We start from the raw sequence: 19,661 nt of genomic DNA on the forward strand, positions 1-19,661 counted from the left end.
GTGCAGGTTTGTTACATATGTATACATGTGCCATGGTGCTGCACCCACTAACTCGCCATTTACATTAGGTATTTCTCCTAATGCTATCCCTCCCCCTGTCCCCAACCCAGCTCAGGCCCGGGTGTGTGCTGTTCCCCACCCTATGTCCAAGTGTTCTCATTGTTCAATTCCCACCTATGAGTGAGAACATGCAGTGTTTGGTTTTCGGTCCTTGTGATAGTTTGCTCAGAATGATGGTTTCTAGCTTCATCCATGTCCCTACAAAGGACATTAACTCATCCTTTTTTATGGTTGCATAGTATTCTATCCACCCCATTTTAAACATATTTTTTCATCAAAAGTTTACATAGTTGTAAACTATATAATTCTCAAACAGCTGTAAGTTATATAATGTCCAGCATTGACATTTTTAAATAAAACTCTTCTTTACCATAAAGTTTATGGTAAATAAATTTATTTAAAGAATTCTTTAGCACCATTTTTTTCTTATTTATTCTTCTCCTTCAATTTCATACTTCCTTTCCATATTCCCTAGAGAATTTTATTCAAATGTACACTTTTATGTTTTAATGTATTTTACTGCTCACCCTTGAATTTACTTCTCTATGTTGCCCAGGCTGATCTCGAACTCCTGGGTTCAAGTGATCCTCTTGCCTTGGCCTCCCAAAGTGCTGGGATTACAGGAGTGAGGCACCATGCCCAGCCTGTTAATACTTTTGATGTTAACACTGGAAGGGCCATGAGGCTCCTGTTTTAACATTTCTGCCTTTATCTTTTTGTTGGCTACAATTCCAACAAATTATACAAAAAATTATAAATAAACTGTACTTAATATTTAAAAATTTTCTATGACCATGAGTCTTTAAGACATTTAAAAAATTCTCCTGGATTGAGTTTTTATTAATATTCTTATGAATACAGCTGATCAAGCTATACAAATATATTACACATTTTATAGGTAATAGGCTTAAGAAAGAAAATTGTATTAAAATGCATTTCTTAATAAGATGGATGAGATTTTCTTTTCAACTGGTGTTTAAATATTTGTTGGTAGTATTACTTATTATTAGAATGAGACATGGCTCAACATCAATCCTCCCCACCTTTCTAATAATCGATTTTATGTGCTAAAACCTTATTCACATAAATATTATCTTGGAATGGAAAAACTTTGTTATAGTAATGTCACTCCATTCTTTGGACTCCTTCCAAGTTATATACCAAAAGTATATAGCAAACTGTCAGCAAAATTTATTGTAATAATCTATTGGCTGGCAATTAAGTCTTTTTTCAATTTTACTGAAAGCAAAGAACTGAAAACTCAATTTGCCAAAAGATTTGTTACTTATACACATTCCCTTTCTTGATTTCTGAGGACATCAAAAAAGCTTTACTATTTACTAATAATTGTGTGGGTTATTCTCATATGAGTTACTCTTATATTTAAAAGAAGCTCGTTTAACCCAACAGATGGTTGAAATAATCAAAATATTATTAATGTCTTTCCATCACTGCCAACATTTTTAATATGATTTTCTTATCACATGATTTAAATATATTTTTATCAAAATCTACCTTAAAGTCACAGATTTAGCTCATTTCTGAGAATGTTCAACCACATGATCTAATGAGCAGTCAGTCCTCAATGTCAAAGCAATTCGCTAAATTGCTTTAGATTTATTTTCATTTGAAAAAGTATGATCCCATTTTTCACTATTAATAAATGTATTAGTATGTATTGCAAGGGCAACAATCTCCTGAAATTAAAACATCTCAACATCCCCAGTTATAATTCCGTTTCACTCTTAACAGAAATATGTAAAATAGATAAATTCAGAAAAATCTTACAATAGATTTAAGGTTCCTGGACTAAAGAAAACTTTGTAGACATTAATATTTTCAATTGTCCTTCTGTTTGGCATTCCAAAGATTTACATACCTTATGGCAATGCACCACATAAGATTTGGGATGATAGAGGTATGCCTTCCTTTTGTAAAGTGGGAGGGAGAAGGGTATGAAGAGGGAAAAGGGAAAGGCAGATGGTGTGATTTTGGACCACAGGACTGATCTGAGGCACAGGTATATATAAATTAAAGATCTAGAAACTGGGTTCCTTAAAACTGTGCTAGGCAAGTCTTCAGGTGCCCCAAGGGGATGCAACCCCAATTTGAGGAACATTGTTTTGAGAGAAACAAACTTGACAAATGATTGCCCTTAGACAATCTTCCTTAATTTTTTTTTTTTTTTTTTTTAAGACAGAGTCTCATTCTTTCACTCAGGTTGGAGTGCAGTGGTGCGATCTTGGCTCACTGCAACCTCCACCCCCGTGGGCTCAAGCAATTCTCCTCCTCAGCCTCCTGAGAAGCTGGGATTACAGGCGCCCACCAACATGCCCAGCTAATTTTTGTATTTTTAGTAGAGACGGGGTTTCACCACGTTGGCCAGGCTGGTCTCTAACACCTGACCTCAGGTGATCCACCCGCCTTGGCCTCCCAAAGTGCTGGGGTTACAGGCGTGAGCCACTGCGCCTGACCATAATTTTTAATTATAAGAGATTTTTGTCTTAGAGGTTAGGACTTAACCCTCTTATAAAATGATTGGGCTGTTAAGATTATTTGTGGGCTGAGACTATGACAATGTAGTGCATATATTACGGGTGCTAAAGAAACCTTTCTTGATATTTCTTTTTTTCTTCTTTGGAGACAGGGTCTCACTCTTTCCCCAGGCTGGAATACAGTGGTATGATCATAGCTCACTGCATACTCCTGCCTCAGCCTTCCAAGTAGCTAGGACTACAAGCATGTGCCACCATGCCTGGCTAATTAAAAAAAAATTTAAAAAAATACAGATGGGGTCTCTATGTTGTCCAGACTGATCTTGAACTCCTGGGTTCAAGTGATCCTCCTGCCTTGGCCTCCTAAAGTGCTGGGATTACAGGAGTGAGGCACCGTGCCCAGCCTGTTAATACTTTTGATGCTAACACTGGAAGGGCCTTGGGGCTCCTCTTTAACATTTCTGCCCTTATCTTTTTGTTGGCTACAATTCCATTTCTGGTTCTATACTTCAGTTCCTGTCTCTTCCTGTAATGTACAAAGCCCCTGTCCCCAGATTGGTATATTTTCTTTGGATAATTCTAGTTGCATACTCCATTCTCTCACCTGTGTCTTTGACTTGTTATGTAGGCTTTTCCTGCTTTGGCTTTAAGCAACCCATGAACTTCTAAGGCAACAAATGAATTTGATCACTGGGGACCACATCAAGAAAAGCACTAATCGTAGACAATTTTATACAAATGTCATTGTTAGATACACGCCATATGCTATATATAGGTCTCTAGAAAACAGGATTATCCTGACTTATTCTGTTCTTGTACCTCATCCTTGTACCAGAGAGGAGGAGCTACATTGGTTAGATTCCAGAATGTTGACTGAGCCTCATTTATGAGTAGATGTTGTCACTGTGTGTTAAAAGGACACATACACTGTGTGGTAAAGGAGGACATAACAGAGGAAGCCCTTGCCTGTTCTTCTTCCATGTTGCTGGATTGGTAAGCTTACTATTCTTCTTACATATATGTTTGGGCACCCCCACTGAATCAGTGATTCATTCCCCGGAACCAGCTCTACTCGGCGTGATTCACAGGCAGTTAGTACATGACTTGTTATTGGTCTGCAATGAGACAAGTAAGGAAACTGAGAGGGGCATTTAGAAATTTTTATGACAATCAGATACAGTCATAACATCTAAGAATGTGATGATTTTTCTAGAAATTGATTGTTATTATATTTTACAATAGTATCAATTCATGAAGAATTGGGAAAAACAGAAATGAGTCCTTTACCACAGGCAGCTTGAGAAACACTGCTCTAAACAATGTGGCTGGCCAGAAGATGGTGTCTTAAAATGTACTTGGGATTTTGTTTTAATCAGATCACAGTAAGGTGACAGACAGAGGCAAATGCCTTTGAAAGAAGAGCTTGTTACTTCGGTTCCCAAGAGGAGTGGGCTTGCCATGCCATGGAGGGCCATATGGGGAAATATAAGTGTTGGTCAGGAGGCAGAAGGAGTGAGGGGGGAAGTTTAGCCTGAGCCTGTGGTTTCCCAAGGAAGGAAGCGATGAGGCAGGATAGGTAAGTCTGAGCAAATTTAGGATTGGGGAGTCTGAATAATTTTGGAAGTCTCTGGCCTACAGAGGTGGTAACTACTTGTCTGGTATCTGGCTCTGGGGTGATTTAGGGCAGGGAAATATTGGCTTAGTGAGTGAGTTAGATAAAGGAGGTAGTTGAGAATGTGGGCTTTGGACTGGTTGACCTCCATATGAAAAACATGTTTGAAGGCAAGCGTAACATAGAACACTGAGGTTCAGGGTACAAGCCCAGGTGTTAATAACCTGTGACTTGGGCACATATATCTCTCTTGAGGGCATCACTGGGGAGAAATATGGCCGGGACAACCAGGACTCAGGTACTCATGGCCCTTTTGCTAAATGCCACTATCACCTTTAACACTATCACACCGTCCTAAAAATGGCATTCAAGGCCCTCCCAGCTTTGACTCTAATCTACTTATTCTACTTTATTTTTCACTGTTTTCTCATACACCTTACCATGCAGCCACCCTGCCGCACGTCTTTATTTCCTCTGCTTCCAGTGCACACTCCATTTTCAGCTGGGGAAATCCTCTCAGTTCTCCATGACCCAGTCCTTCTGCTTCTTCCTCTACTAACTTCCTTAATCTTTCCATAGCACCAAACCCCCTTTCAGAATATTTATGCTCTACTTTACTTTTTATTTTTTTCTTCAAGACAGGGTCTCACTCTGTTGCCTGGGCTGGAGTGCAATAGTGCAATCACTCACTGCTGCCTCATCCTCCTGGGCTCAAGTGATCCTCTCACCTCAGCCTCCCAAGTGGCTGGAACCATAGCTATGTGCCACACCATGTGGTATGTGCCACACCACGCCTGGCTAATTTTTATAGTTTTTGTAGATACGGGGTTTCGCCACATTGCCCAGGCTGGTCTCAAATTCCTGGGCTAAAGCAGTCCTCCTGCCTTGGCCTCCCAAAGTGCTGAGATTACAGGCGTGAGCCACTGTACCTAGCTTATGCTCTACTTTTTACAACAGTTCTTCATACACATGTTCTATCTCTCATTTTTAACCAACTACAAACTCCTTAAGGGCACATTGACTGATTCATCCTTGTATCTCCTAGAGTGCTTTGTACATAGTAACTACAATGTTCACCTTAATTAACATGCATTTAGATTAGGTACTGCAGCTTAGCCACCCGTTTTAGGGTTGTTCCACACCTGCACTGGCTCACTGTTTCACTTCTCACAGCAAGCTAAACTACACTGAATTCATAACTCTGCCTTAGGTCAATGCTGGGTGCTGATACTATCTGGTACATTAGGTCTTCACATTAGGAAAGAGGTTTTGTGTATTTTACAATAAAATTTAATTTTATATATATATATATATTTTTTTTTTTTTTGAGACAGAGACTCGCTCTGTCACCCAGGCTGCAGTGCAGTGGTGCAATCTTGGCTCGCTGAAACCCCTGCCTCCCAGGTTCAAGCCTCCCAGGTTCCCATGCCTCAGCCGCAAGTGATCTGGCCTCAAGTGATCTGCGCACCTCAGCCTCCCAAAGTGCCAGGATTACAGGTGTGAGCCACTGTGCCTGGCCAAAATTTAATTTTATTTAACCAAATACCTATTATGAGCTAAGTGTTGTGGATACAGTGGTGAACAAGATATACGACATGGTCCCTGCCCTCTTGAAACTTGGAGGCCAGGAAGAAATATATACTCCATGAGATCTAATACATCAGACTATTCTTAACTTTGAGGATAGTGATAAGGATGATAAGACAGTGATGAGGGTCATGACCAATTCGGTGAACCTATGAACACTTAAAAATCAGGATCCTAAGATCCATAATACAAGGAAAAACTGTTCTATTATTTTCTAATGCCTTGTTTCACTCTTTGCAAAAGAGTAGTTCTGCAATGAACAAATGTGAAAGGGGTAAAGGTGACCTGCCCCATTTCTCCTTGTACCCAGGATCCAATCCTGATTTAGGGCATTCCCTAAGGAGCTACATCCTGAGGGCTGAAACCCCAACCCCTCCCCAGTCTCAATTTTCCCAGACTAGAGGTTTTCAGTGATGACTCAGGATCCATGGCTCTATTAAATCCTGGGATCCTGTGTAGTTTATGAGATGAGTAGGCCTTACTTCCTCTTTTCAAAATCTTCCTGTCAACCAACCAGGAGCTTTTAGTCCTCTTCAGGCAGTCACAGTTAAACTATAAATTCCAACTTAGGTTTAGATGTTTGCTTGGGAGAATGGCTCTGGGATGTTCTGGATTTGAGGGTGTAACTTTCGTATTCCACAGAAAAATTATCTCTAGGGATCATAGGGGATACACGTAAATTGTCTGTCAAGATGAGGCTTACAATGACTAAGATGTCTAGAATGTGATGAAGGAGTGATTTTACATATTCTATTTCCATGCCATATTTCACTTTTGCTTTCTAGTATAACAGTGGTTCTTAAAGTGTGGTCTGGAGACCCCAGAGGTCCCTGAGACCTTTTAAGGAAGGCTCACGAGGTCAAAATTCTTTCCTAATAATACTGAGATGATACGTGCTTTTATCACTCATCTTCTCATAAGCACAGTGACACTGGGAGCCTGACAGCTTCATAATATTTAAATCGTTTTCTGATGAGATTGGTGGTAATAATAAACATAGTTTTAAAATCTCATGTGTATTTGGAAGACTTGCATAAACTCAGGAAATGAAAATTTCTCAAATGATCAATGCATGATGCTAGAAATCATTCATGGGTTAAAGATCTATGACACAAAATGGAGCAAGGGATTTTACTATAACAGAGTACAAAGTTACTGATACAGTTTCCATGTCACAACTAACTGTTTAAAAAATTGTCACTGTTAAGTTTTGGAACAGCATCAAGGAGGACCATTCACAATTATCTGAAAAGGTTATTAAAATATTCCTCCCTTTTCCAACTATATATCTGTATGAAACTTGATTTTCTTCAAATACTTTAACCAAAGAAAATCATACTGCAACAAATTGAATACATGCATAAGCCAGTATGATATTTCAACTGTTTTCTATTATACTACAGATTAAAGAGATTTGCAGAAATGCAATATTAAAAAAAAAATCTTTTTTTTGTTTTGGAAAATAGTTCCTTTTTCTTAAAAATATATAATTTGTGTTAATCATGTAATGGGTTTACCATTACTATATTTTAAAAATTAGTAAATAAATATTTTTTAATTTTCTTAATTATAATTTCTAATATGAGAAATTAAAAGCACATTTTGAAAAGGTTTTTAGGTACATATGTACCTAAAATTTTTAAGAAGATAAAGGGGTCCTAAGACCAGAAAGTTTGAAAACTGCGCAATAGAGCAATTAAAATACTTTGAAAAAATAGGCTCAACTTAATACTTATAAACTGCCCTGAGCCTTAAAAATATAGAGAAATAGGTAGGAGATGGGGAAGCAGGAGATGTCTCAAGAAGAGCTCAGGCTCAAAATGGAGGTAAAACCGCCGCCTGGTCGCCCCCAGCCCGACTCCGGCCATCGCCGTCGCCGCCGGTGGGAAGAGGGCCATGATTCAAAGGAACCAGAGCAGTTGAGAGAACTGTTTATTGGTGGTCTGAACTTTGAAACTACAGATGATAGTTTAAGAGAACATTTTGAGAAATGGGGCACACTCACAGATTGTGTGGTAATGAGAGACCCCCAAACAAAACGTTTCAGGGGCTTTGGTTTTGTGATTTATTCTTGTGTTGAAGAGGTGGATGCAGCAATGTGTGCTTGACCACACAAGGTTGATGGGCATATAGTGGAACCAAAGAGAGCTGTTTCTAGAGAGGATTCTTTTTTTTTTTTTTAATGTATTTTATTTTATTTTTTATTATACTTTAAGTTCTAGGGTACATGTGCACAACGTGCAGGTTTGTTACATATGTACACATGCGCCATGTTAGTGTGTTGCACCCATTAACTCGTCATTTACACTAGGTATATCTCCTAATGCTATCCCTCCCCGCTCTCCCGACCCCACAGAGGCCCCGGTGTGTGATGTTCCCCTTCCTGTGTCCAAGTGTTCTCATTGTTCACTTCCCACCTATGAGTGAGAACATGTGGTGTTTGGTTTTTTTGTCCTTGTTATAGTTTGCTGAGAATGATGGTTTCCAGCTTCATCCATGTCCAAAAAAGGACATCAAACCAACCCTTTTTATGGCTGCATAGTATTCCATGGTGTATATGTGCCACATTTTCTTAATCCAGTCTATCAATGATGGACATTTGGGTTGGTTCCGAGTCTTTGCTACTGTGAATAGTGCCGCAATAAACATACGTGTGCATGTGTCTTTACAGCAGCATGATTTATAATTCTTTGGGTATAGACCCAGTAATGGGATGGCTGGGTCAAATGGTATTTCTAGTTCTAGATCCTTGAGGAATCACCACACTGTCTTCCACAACAGTTGAACTAGTTTACAGTCCCACCAACAGTGTAAAAGTGTTCCTATTTCTAGCGAGGATTATTTAAAGTCTGATGCCCATCTAACAGTGAAGAAAATTTTTGTTGGTGGTATTACAGAAGATACAGAAGAATATAATTTGAGAGACTACTTGGAAAAGTATGGCAAGATTGAAACCACAGAAATTATGGAGACAGGCAGAGTGGAAAAAAGAGAGGATTTGCTTTTGTAATTTTTGATGATCACGATACAGTTGATAAAATTGTTGTTCAGAAACACCACACTATTAATGGGCATAATTGTGAAGTGAAAAAGGTCCTTTCTAAACAAGAGATGCAGTCTGCTGGATCACAGAGAGGTCGTGGAGGTGGATCTGGCAATTTTAAGGGTCACAGAGTAAACTCTCGAGGTGGTGGAGGTAATTTTGGCCGTGGTGGAAACTTTGGTGGAAGAGGAGGCTATGGTGGTAGAGGTGGTGACAGCAGAGGTAGTTATGGAGGAGGTGATGGTGGATATAATGGATTTGGAAGTGACAGTGGCAACTATGGAGGTGGTCCTGGTTATAGTAGTAGAGGGGGCTATGGTGGTGGTGGACCAGGATATGGAAACCAAGGTGGTGAACATGGTAGCGGTGGTGGAGGATATGATGGTTACAATGAAAGAGGAAATTTTGGTGGTCGTAACTATGGTGGTGGTGGGAACTATAATGATTTTGGAAATTGTAGTGGACAACAGCAATCAAATTATGGACCCATGAAAGGGGGCAGTTTTGGTGGAAGAAGCTCGGGCAGTCCCTGTGGCGGTGGTTATGGATCTGGTGGTGGAAGGGGTGGATATGGTAGCAGAAGGTTCTAAAAACAGCAGAAAAGGGCTACAGTTCTTAGCAGGAGAGACAGTGAGGAGTTGTCAGGAAAGCTGCAGGTTACTTTGAGACAGCCGTCCCAAATGCATTAGAGGAACTGTAAAAATCTGCCACAGAAGGAAGGGTGATCCATAGTCAGAAAAGTTACTGCAGCTTAAACAGGAAACCCTTCTTGTTCAGGACTGTCATAGCCACAGTTTGCACAAAGTGCAGCTATTGATTAATGCCACGTAGTGTCAATTAGAGGTACATTCCTGAGGTCTTTTATCTGTTGTAGCTTTGTCTTTTTCTTTTTCTCTTCATTACATCAGGTATATTGCCCTGTAAATTGTGGTAGTGGTACCAGGAATAAAAAAATAAGGAATTTTTAACTTTTCAATATTGTGTAGTTCAGTTTTTTTACATTTTAGTATAGAAACTTAAACAAAATGCAGTTTTGAAGGTGTTTCCTTATGAGTTAACAAGTAAAGATCATTGTTAATTACTATTTTGTATGAATTTTGCTAAAGTTAACTGTAAAGAAACACCTGCTGACTTGCAGTTTAAGGGGAATCTTATTCGTCCAATTTCCAAACCGTGATATGAATGGGCACTGACATGCGGAGAGAATAAATAATTTGTGTGCTTGCAATGTGTGTTTTAGATAAATAGGATTGAATATTTAAATTAGCATTTGTGAATTTAATAGCATTACGATTACCTTCAAATGAAAAGAATCTCAAAATTTCAAAAAAAAAAAAAAAAAGAACTCAGAAGCTATGGAAATAAAAGAAACTGATACATAACTGAACTATGTTGTGAGAAAACTGAAGCCACACTCACTATTAAGCTAACAGAAGAAATGATCATGCACGTGTGTAGGAGTAAAGAAGGGGTGGTTAGGAGCACAGGTGCTGCAGTTGGATGAACCTGGGTTCAAATCTTGGCTTGAACACTTACTAGTTATATAACCTTCTATAACTAGTTATAGTTATAAGTTGATCTTTCTAGGCCTTGATTTCTTCAGTCACTCTTCCAGAGAAACTTCAGGAAAGTCCTGGGACAAAGAATACTACTATCCCTTGGAGCATCTAAGCTAGTCTTGGCAGTCAGCCTTGGCCTCTAGGAATTTACTATTTTTTTGAATGGAGAAATTAGACTAAGTGAATATTTTCATGCAAAGCAGGACATCTCAAAAGCCTGGTTTTATTTTTTGCTGTAAGGAGCAATCAGTGCACCTTTGTACTAAAGCCTATAGAAAAATCAGAGACCATTCAATACGAAAGTGTTAACAGCACTAAGGTATTCATAGCTCAGTGAGTCTCTCAAGACAAGGGTAAAATGACAACAAAGCTACTATCATACTTTCCCGAAAAGAGGCTGAACTAGAAGAAAGGAGAGGTGAAGGTGAGATAGAGATGGCTTCAGGCTATAAAGAAGTCTCAGAAAGGGTTAAATCAAATTTCTGACAGTCTTGCATTCATTTGTCTGACAATATCTAGCCATGTGCTAAGAAGCAGACCTTGATTTCAACACTTTATTTAAGAGAGAAGAGGATATGAACATAAATAAATATGTACACAGAGTATATGTAGAGTACTTTCTATATGTAGAGTAAAAAGCAACAAATAAAGAGGTATATATAAAACATAACAGAAAGATAAAATGAAGATTTCCAACTAGAAAACAGGAGAGTCAGGGAAGGTTTCTTGAAAGGAAGATATCAAGAATAACTATGATGTGGAAATTCAAAGACAGAAAAATAGGGCATTTAATTTTGATTGTTTTGTTTGTTTTTGTTTTTCTGGAGACAGGGTCTTGTTCTGTTGCCCAAGATGGAGTGTAGTGGTAAGATCACAGCTCACTGCAGCTTCAACTTCCTGTGCTCAAGCGATCTTCCCACCTCAGACTCCTGAGTAGCTGGGGCTATAGGCATGTGCCACCACGCCCGGGCAATATTTTAATTTTTGGTAGAGACAGGGGTCTCTCTATGTTGCCCAGGGTGGTCTTGAACTCTTTGTCTCAAATGATTCTTTCACCTTGGCCTCCCAAAGTGCTGGGATTACAGGTGTGAGCCACTGTGCTGGCCAACAGGACATTTTAGAGAGGGTGTTTCTTGAGCAAACCACAGAGGGTAGAAAACAAACATCATATATGAGAAATATCTAGTAGCTCATTCTGGTTTAGGTATAGGGTGCTTGATAGGGCACAGAGACTGGAGAATGAACACAGAGGTTGTGTCCGTACTAAGGGGATGGGGAAATGCTATGAATTCCAGGCTAAGGAGTTGGGACTTAATTAGTAAATAGAATGAATCTAATTAGGGGAATTCCCTCTCCCATTCTTCTTAAAAACTATTCTAAACTGTCAGTATTTTCTTTAAACCTCCAAACACAACCTCTCATTCCCTTCAATAAGATGTTTAATTCCCTACATTATCAAAAAACTAATTCATTTTTTGCAGAGACAGAGGTCTCACTATGTTGCCCAGGCTGGTCTCAAACTCCTCGATTTTTAATTCCTGACATTATCGAAAAACTAAACTGTCAGGGGTTATCTTCCTCAACTTCCTACTCCTTTTCTACAAATTTATCCACCTCATCCTTCCCTGTTTTCTTAAGGTTTCAGGGAATCAGGGTCCCTTTTCTGTTAAAAACTACATCTATTTTGGTATCTTCCAAGATTGTGCTCTATCTATTCTGCTTCATTTTCTAATGCGTCTCCTTTTTCTGTTTTTTTTTTTTCTTCCACAGATTATAAACATGCTTATTTCCACCCACACTCTTTAAAGAAGCAGGGATGAGAAGTCTATACTCATTGTCTCCACTCCCCACTTAACATGGCATCCTTCCTTAATCTGGACTAAAACATGTCTTTAAAGTCCTCAATGACTTTATATTGCCAAATCCAATGGACACTTTCAGTTCTGACCTCACTAAGCATCTCTGTTAAATTTCAATCCATTGATCACTGCCCTGCCTTCTCCAACATCGCTACTGTCCTGACTTCACTGAACTCTTGGCCTTCTCAGCTCCTCCAACACTGTTTATCTGTTTTCTTTCCTGAATTCCATCTCCTATGCCGGTGAACAGCAACGGTCATGTCTTTGGCTCACTGTTCTTCCAACTGACACATTCTCTTTGAGTAATCTCCGCGAGTCTCACGGTTTCAATCACCACCTCTCAGCTCAGGACCTCTTGCCTGAGCTATCATTTGCCTATCCTTGTCTAAAAAAAACTCTACTTGGTTATCCAACAAATAATTCAAACTTTGGATGTCTAAACTGGCATATGCTTCCCTTCTAAACCTAGATGGTCCTTTTTTTCTTATTGCTCCCTCACCAACACACACATACACTAGCTAATTCCTGTCTATCCTTTAAGCTTCAGTTCAGAAATGTCCCTTTCCCAGAAACTCTTTACTGAATCTCCATGTTGGGATAGATCTGTGCTTTTCTAACACCCCCAGCATATCTCAATTATGGAATAATACATGCTACTACATAATTTTTTAGTGCATTTGGCTGTCTCACTGTATTGTAAGCTCTCTAGGGTACAGGTGATGTTTTAATCACCTTTTAAGTCCTAGGACCTAGCACAATCCTTGATATGTAGTAGGTACTCCATAAATGCCTACTACATGAATGATGAAAAGTGCATTTTAGGACGTGATCTGTTGACAGTATATAAAATACAAAGGAGAAGGAGAAAGACTAGAGAAAACAAAACTGCAGTGGACAAACGCAGCAGAACAAAATAATGTAATCGTAAAGCCAAAACTAAGATAAGGCTAAGGAATGGAAAGAAAGGGATGGACATGAGGGATTTTGCTCATCCCCTGAAATGAGTAAGACTGGCAAAACACTGAACTGGAAAGTGAGAGATGCAAGTGGGAAAATGAATCATCTCTGGGAAAAAAGAAAAGACACTGGATATACTGCCATAAACAGTAACTATAATCTTTTCTATACCTACCAACTTTCTAGCATTTCTTTAAAATGGGAAATTAAATGGCCTAAGAATTGGATTTTGGTAGTGTTCTCTGAAATCCAAAAATACCTATCTATGTGATGACATCTATAGTAACAGAATGCTCAACAATTACCCTAAGTCTTCTCTTCTCTTTTTTGCTTAGTTTCCTTATTTATCAAAGTTGGGAAAAACTGGAGGCTTTCAATCTACCATAGGCTAACTTATCAGTGTGATACTATATATCCAGAATAATTAATCAGTAGAACTTGCCATGCTCAAATAAGACGTCCTGTTTCATGACTCCTATTATTATTGTCCCCTATAATTAAATGCAACTCTTAAACAGAGATGTTTGAGCTAAATTCTGATGCTTAGAGGAGAAACGCTCTCCCTGATGTTTTAGAATATGAAGATTGCTGGTGTGACATATACTTTACTGCCAAGCAAGTCTGCCAAAGGTGATCACATAGTCTAGGGTTGGTTTCTCCATCAGAGAAGGGAGGGCAGGATTAGAATGAAGAATGTTCCAAATGTGCTGGTAACACTTCCTCCCAGAGGAGAACAATATGGAGCTTAGTGAGGTAGAAACGAGGATGCAGGGATGGGCCTGGAAAATATAGGGCCAAAGGGGAAAATAAAAATCAAGTGGGATTAGAAAAACCAGATTTTTTTAGGCTTATTGAGCCAATGTAAAGAGTTTACCTGTTGTGGGAATGCACACTAGTACAACCAGTTTGGAGACGAGTATGGAGGCTCCTCAAAAAACTAAAAATAGAATTACCATATAATCCAGTTGTGATAGTTAATACTGAGTGTCAACTTGATTGCATTGAAGGATGCAAAATATTGATCTGTGTCTGTGAGGTGTGTTGCCAAAGGAGATTAACAGTCGAGTCAGTGGTCTGGGAAAGGCAGACCCACCCTTAATGTGGTAGGCACCATCTAATTGGTTGCCAGTGAAAATAAAGCGGGCACAAAAACATAAAAAGGTGAGACTGGCCTAGCCTCCCAGCCTACATCTTTCCTCCATGCTGGATGCTTCCTGTCCTTGAACATCCGACTACAAGCTCTTCAGTTTTGGGACTCAGATTGGTTCTCCTTGCTCCTCAAGTTTGCAGACAGCCTACTGTGGATCTTGTGATTGTGTAAGTTAATAATAAACTCCCCTTTATATATATATATATACACGTATATATATATACACACACACACACACTAATAAGATATATAAATATATCCTGTTAGTTCTATCCTTCTAGAGAACCTAGACTAATACACCAGCAATTTCATTATGGGGTATATAACCAAAAGCAATTTCATTATGGGGTATATAACCAAAAGAAAGTCAGTCAATGTATTAAAGAGATATTTGCTCTCCCATATTTATTATAGTACTATTTACAATAGACAAAATATGAAATCAACCTAAGTGCCCATCAACAGATAAATGGATAAAGAAAATGTGGTATATTTACATTATGGAATACTATTCAGCCATAAAAAGAATGAAATCCTATCATTTGCAGCAACATAGATGGAACTAGAGGTTATGATGTTCAGTGAAATAAGCCAAGCACAGAAAGACAAGCCAAGCACAGAAAGACAAATATAGCATGTTCTCACTCATATGTGGGAGCTAAAAAAGTGGATCTCTTGAAGGTAGAGAGTAGACTGGTGATTACTAGAGGCCAGGAAGAGGAGGGGATGGAGGGGATGAAAGAGGAAAAAGAAGAATATAATTGTACTGAACACTGAACTGTACACTTAAAATGGTAAAGATGGTATAATACATACATACACAGTTTACCTTAATAAAAAATACATTTTTGGAAAAAGTATAGAAAAAAAGAAGAGTTTACCTGATTCATGATGGAAAATTTCCTCCCTATTCTGTTGTCTGGCAACCGAAAGGCCTTCCTTCTCATGCCATCTTCTGACTCTGACTTAAACACCTTCTCAGGATCCCCTTTCTCCTCTCCTTCAGAGAGTTCCTTTTGCTTCCTCTTCTTTCTCCTGTTACGTCTTTCCTTTGCACTCTTTGAGCTGAGTTTAGAGATTTCAGAAGAGCTCCGAGGGGAGCCCCCTCCTTCTTCACCTTCTTCCTCTATGGCATCTTCTGAGACAGTTCCTGCTGAAGTAGCCATCGCAGCAGCCTGGGAAAGAAGCCACAGCAGGGAAGCCAGATCAGGGCAATTAGCTGGAGCCACCCAAGGCCAACCAGTTAGTACAGAACATTTCCCTACCTAGGGGAAAGGAGGAAAAACGGAGGCGGGAAACCTAGACTGTTAGAGGGTTTCTGTGTATTCCGGCACACAGTCCTAAGTGAACAGAGCAGAACCCAGTGGGGAGAACTTTGGGAGTTATTCTCTTGAGCATTTCAGACAAGGACTTGGCTGCTGCCTTGGTACCAGAGGATCCCTTCTGAGCAAGTCTGGAAATGAATGCTAAGTAACATTATATATTATGGGTCTTAAAAATGTATAAATACATATATATTTAGATAAGGATTAGAAAGTTAAGTGTTAAGGTGATGAGATCACAAATATCTTTCAAGTTTTACTTTAATATTTTGCCTGTATCTTCTTTTAAATTAGAAATAATACTTTTTATGACCACAGGAATCTTAACATTTTTCCCAAGAAAAAGAATATGCTTATGTGAAACGCTATATAAACCACCCTGGTCACTTTTTTCTTCCCAGTCATCATGGCAGTTGCACATTGAACAGTTGAGAAATTCAACAAAAGATGATATGAACAAACGATTTGGCCGTTAAGACAAATTGAATAATTGGATCAACCATCTGCAGTTGTTACTTGGGTTATTTTCATCAGACCAATGACCTCTATTTGAAAATATGCCTAGAAAAGATCAACTGCAGTGAAAATCAGATGGGGCCTTAGTCACCATGATCTGGCAGGAAGGTCTATTGCAAAGAATTAATCACCAACCTGTGCCTCTTCCTGTTGCTTCTTAAGTTGCTCCAACATTGCTTTAAATTCAGCCTCTTTTTGTTCTGCCTCTTCCAGTGTTGCCTGATTCTGTTCTTCATAAGCCATGGCCACCACAGCCAAGATCAAGTTCACCAGATAGAAAGAACCCACAAAGATGACCAAGACGAAGAAGATCATGTATGTTTTCCCAGCTGCTCGTAAGGTCTGCAAAGACAAAGGCCATTTTCTGAGTCACTCGTACCAAATGAACCAGGCTGAAAACAGCTAATGGGCCGAGTTCCTCTGTAAGGGCACTATTTGCATTTTGAACAGGACTGTGTTTCCTTGTGCAGTAGTCCTTCCTATTGTGGGCACTCAGTATTCCCAATGGTTGAATGGTTTCACTTATCCTCAACTCACATTAAATGGCAGTAGTTATCTCCCAACCATTGTAAGAAAAAAATCCTCTCTCATTTTTCTAAATATTCCCTATATACTCCTTTCATAAAAAAAGAGTTTGATTTTGGGCTAAGACAAGTATAAAGAAAAGAATACAAGACTGCAGCTTATTTATCTACTGGTCCTCAAATAGCATTAACAGACATATTGTGTCTCTGAAATCAGGTCCAAGTTGCAAGAAATCCCATCTTTTTTTTTTTGAGATGGAGTGTCACACTATCACCTGGGCTGGAGTGAAATGGCACAATCTCGGCTCACTACAACCTCTGCCTCCCGGGTTCAAGCGATTCTCCTGCCTCAGCCTCCCGAATAGCTGGGATTACAGGTGTCCACCACCATGCCCAGCTAATTTTTTGTGTTGGCCAGGCTGGTCTTGAACTCCTGACCTCGTGATCCACCTGCCTCGGCCTCCCAAAGTGCTGGGATTACAGGTGTGAGCCACCGTACCCGGCCCCATCTTTTTTTTTTTTTTTTTTTTTTTAGACGGAGTCTTGCTCTGTCACCCAGGCTGGAGTGCAGTGGCATGATCTCGGCTCACTGCAACCTCCACCTCCCAGGTTCAAGCAATTCTCCCACCTCAGCCTCCCGAGTAGCTGGGATTATAGGCATGTGCCACCATACCTGGCTAATTTTTGTATTTTTAGTAGAGGTGCGGTTTCACCATGTTTGCCAGGTTGGTCTCCAACTCCTGGCCTCAAGTGATCCACCCGCCTTGGCCTCCCAAAGTGTTGGGATTATAGGCATCAGCCACTGCGTCTGGCCAGGAAATCCCCATCTTGAGGGACGCCCTTCCTTATTCTTTTGCAATAGGATGAGTTTTAAAAGGATATGACAATATGACATAAAGGATAGTAGGGAAGAAAAAAAAGGCAGAAGGAAACTAGGTTTTAGATTATGTACATGCAACCCACTATTACAGAGTTTTCATCTTTATTCTGTTAACCACAAAATGGGCCAGGTGCGGTGGCTTGCACCTGTAATCCCAGCATTTTGGGAGGCCAAGACAGGCGGATCACCTGAGGTCAAGAGTTCGAGACCAGCCTGGCCAACCAACATGGTGAAACCCTGTATCTATTAAAAATACAAAAATTAGCTGGGCGTGGTGGCTTATGCCTGTAATCCCAGCTACTTGGGAGGCTGAGTCAGGAGAATTGTTTGAACCCACGAGGCGGAGGTTGCAGTGAGCTGAGATTGCGCCATTGCACTCCAGCCTGGGCGACACAGCAAAACTCTGTATCAAAAAAAAAAAAAAAGAAAGAAAGAAACAGCATGAATCACAAATATTTCACGAGAAACACTGAACCTGAGGGAACTCTAGGCTGTCCAACAGAAAGGTAAGAATTAACTCAAGAGATTTGAAATAGAAACTTCCCTTAAAAGAGGTTTCTTCATGCCTGAGGGGACATGTTTTTCATTTTCAAAGTAATTGGTATCACCAAATGACAAACAGAAAACAATGGACTGTCATAAAATTTCTAAGCTGTAAGACCCTTAGGAATCACTTACACTAACTTCATTACAACCAGCAAAGTTAAATGACTTGTCCAGAGTCACCGGTGTAGCCCAACAGAATGTTACTGACCTTATTTTTATCTATACAACCTGCTTGAACAAGTCCAAATGTGTTACAAATCTCAAAAATGTTGATATATTTATACTCCAAGGTCCTTATGGAAATTCCATCTATATAGTGCCTTGCACAAAGAGGTGTTTAATATTTCTTCAACAGAAGCCCTAATGGTGGCTCACGCCTGTAATCCCAGCACTTTGGGAGGCCACAGTGGGAGGGTCACTTGAAGCCAGAAGTTGCAAGACCAGCCTGGGAAACAGAGTGAAACCCCAACTTTCCAAAAAGTAGAAAGATTAGCCAGGTGTGGTGGTACATGCCTGAAGTACCTACCTCAAGAACAAAACAAAAGAAAACAAGCAAAAAAAATAAACCCTAAGCCCAAATTTTCAAAAGGAGATACGCTGCAGAGGATAAACAGTAGGAAGTAGATAGAGATAGCAGAACCTCAGGTCAGACAAGAGGCCGTCAAGGCTGTAAGAATCTACAGCTATACATGACTGAGCATTCAAGAAACAGGGATGAGAACTGAGAGAATTCACTTAATATCAAAAACCAGCTGACTGTAGGAAACACAACAATTAGATCTTGTATAATGTCTTTACTAAATGTCTCTCACACAGAATGTCTCCCACACAGAATGTCCCCAAACCCATAGATGCTCATGCAAACTCTATGGCCAAAGGAAAAGAGGTATTACTCACCAATTGATACAAGTTTTCCCAATAGTCCTGGGTCATAAGGCGAAATAATGCCAAGAAGGCCCAGCTAAAAGTGTCAAAGCTTGTGTAACCATAGTTGGGGTTCCTTCCTGCTTTCATACACTGGTATCCCTCTGGGCATTGCCTAAAGAAAGAAAGGGAAGTTCAGGACTTTTAACATAATTCCACTAGCCATGACCTTGGAGATAATAAATAACCATTGATAGAGCCAGGACAACAAATTGGAAGAAAAAGAAGAAGGAAATAAGCAGCTAGCCAACTTCTGGGGACAGCCTAGGATCAGAATCACCTGGCATGTTCTTTAAAAATGCAGATTCCTGTGTCCTTACCCAAATCTAGGAATTAAAAGTTCTGGATATGGGATCTATGAATCTGCATTTTTAAGAGGTATGCCAGGTGATTCTTATGCATGCCAAAGTGTGAGAAGTACTGTTCTAGATTCATATCAATGTGCAATTCAACCAAATTTAACTTCGCTACTATCCCAAATGACAAACAGCTAGAAGTTCCTTTTTTTTTTTAGACAGAGTCTAGCTCTGTCATCCAGGCTAGAGTGTCATGGCATGATCTCGGGTCACCGCAACCTCTGCCTCCTGGGTTCAAGCAATTCTCCTGCCTCAGCCTCCCGAGTAGCTG

The 19,661-nt window shown here is 39.7% G+C and overlaps 1 protein-coding gene and 1 pseudogene across 5 annotated transcripts in view; one reads left to right on the forward strand and one right to left on the reverse strand.

Moving 5' to 3' along the window:
* Window positions 1-19,661, reverse strand: part of SCN8A (sodium channel, voltage gated, type VIII alpha subunit) — a 144,157-nt gene that overhangs the window by 84,094 nt on the left and 40,402 nt on the right. For all 4 annotated transcript variants that reach the window (XM_011930634.1, XM_011930633.1, XM_011930632.1 and 1 more), the window contains exons 8-10: window positions 19,008-19,149; window positions 16,296-16,502; window positions 15,204-15,497 (exon numbers count right to left, since the gene is read on the reverse strand). In XM_011930634.1, the coding sequence (XP_011786024.1) occupies window positions 15,204-15,497; window positions 16,296-16,502; window positions 19,008-19,149 (643 nt within the window). The remainder of the gene's footprint in view (window positions 1-15,203; window positions 15,498-16,295; window positions 16,503-19,007; window positions 19,150-19,661) is intronic.
* On the forward strand, window positions 7,575-9,688 carry LOC105503624 (annotated as a pseudogene). Its single transcript, XR_001000509.1, has 2 exons — window positions 7,575-7,921; window positions 8,596-9,688. The product of XR_001000509.1 is annotated as a heterogeneous nuclear ribonucleoprotein A3-like (transcript).

Source organism: Colobus angolensis, unplaced genomic scaffold (assembly GCF_000951035.1).
Source record: "Colobus angolensis palliatus isolate OR3802 unplaced genomic scaffold, Cang.pa_1.0 Scaffold87, whole genome shotgun sequence".
Classification (NCBI taxonomy): Eukaryota; Metazoa; Chordata; class Mammalia; order Primates; family Cercopithecidae; genus Colobus; species Colobus angolensis.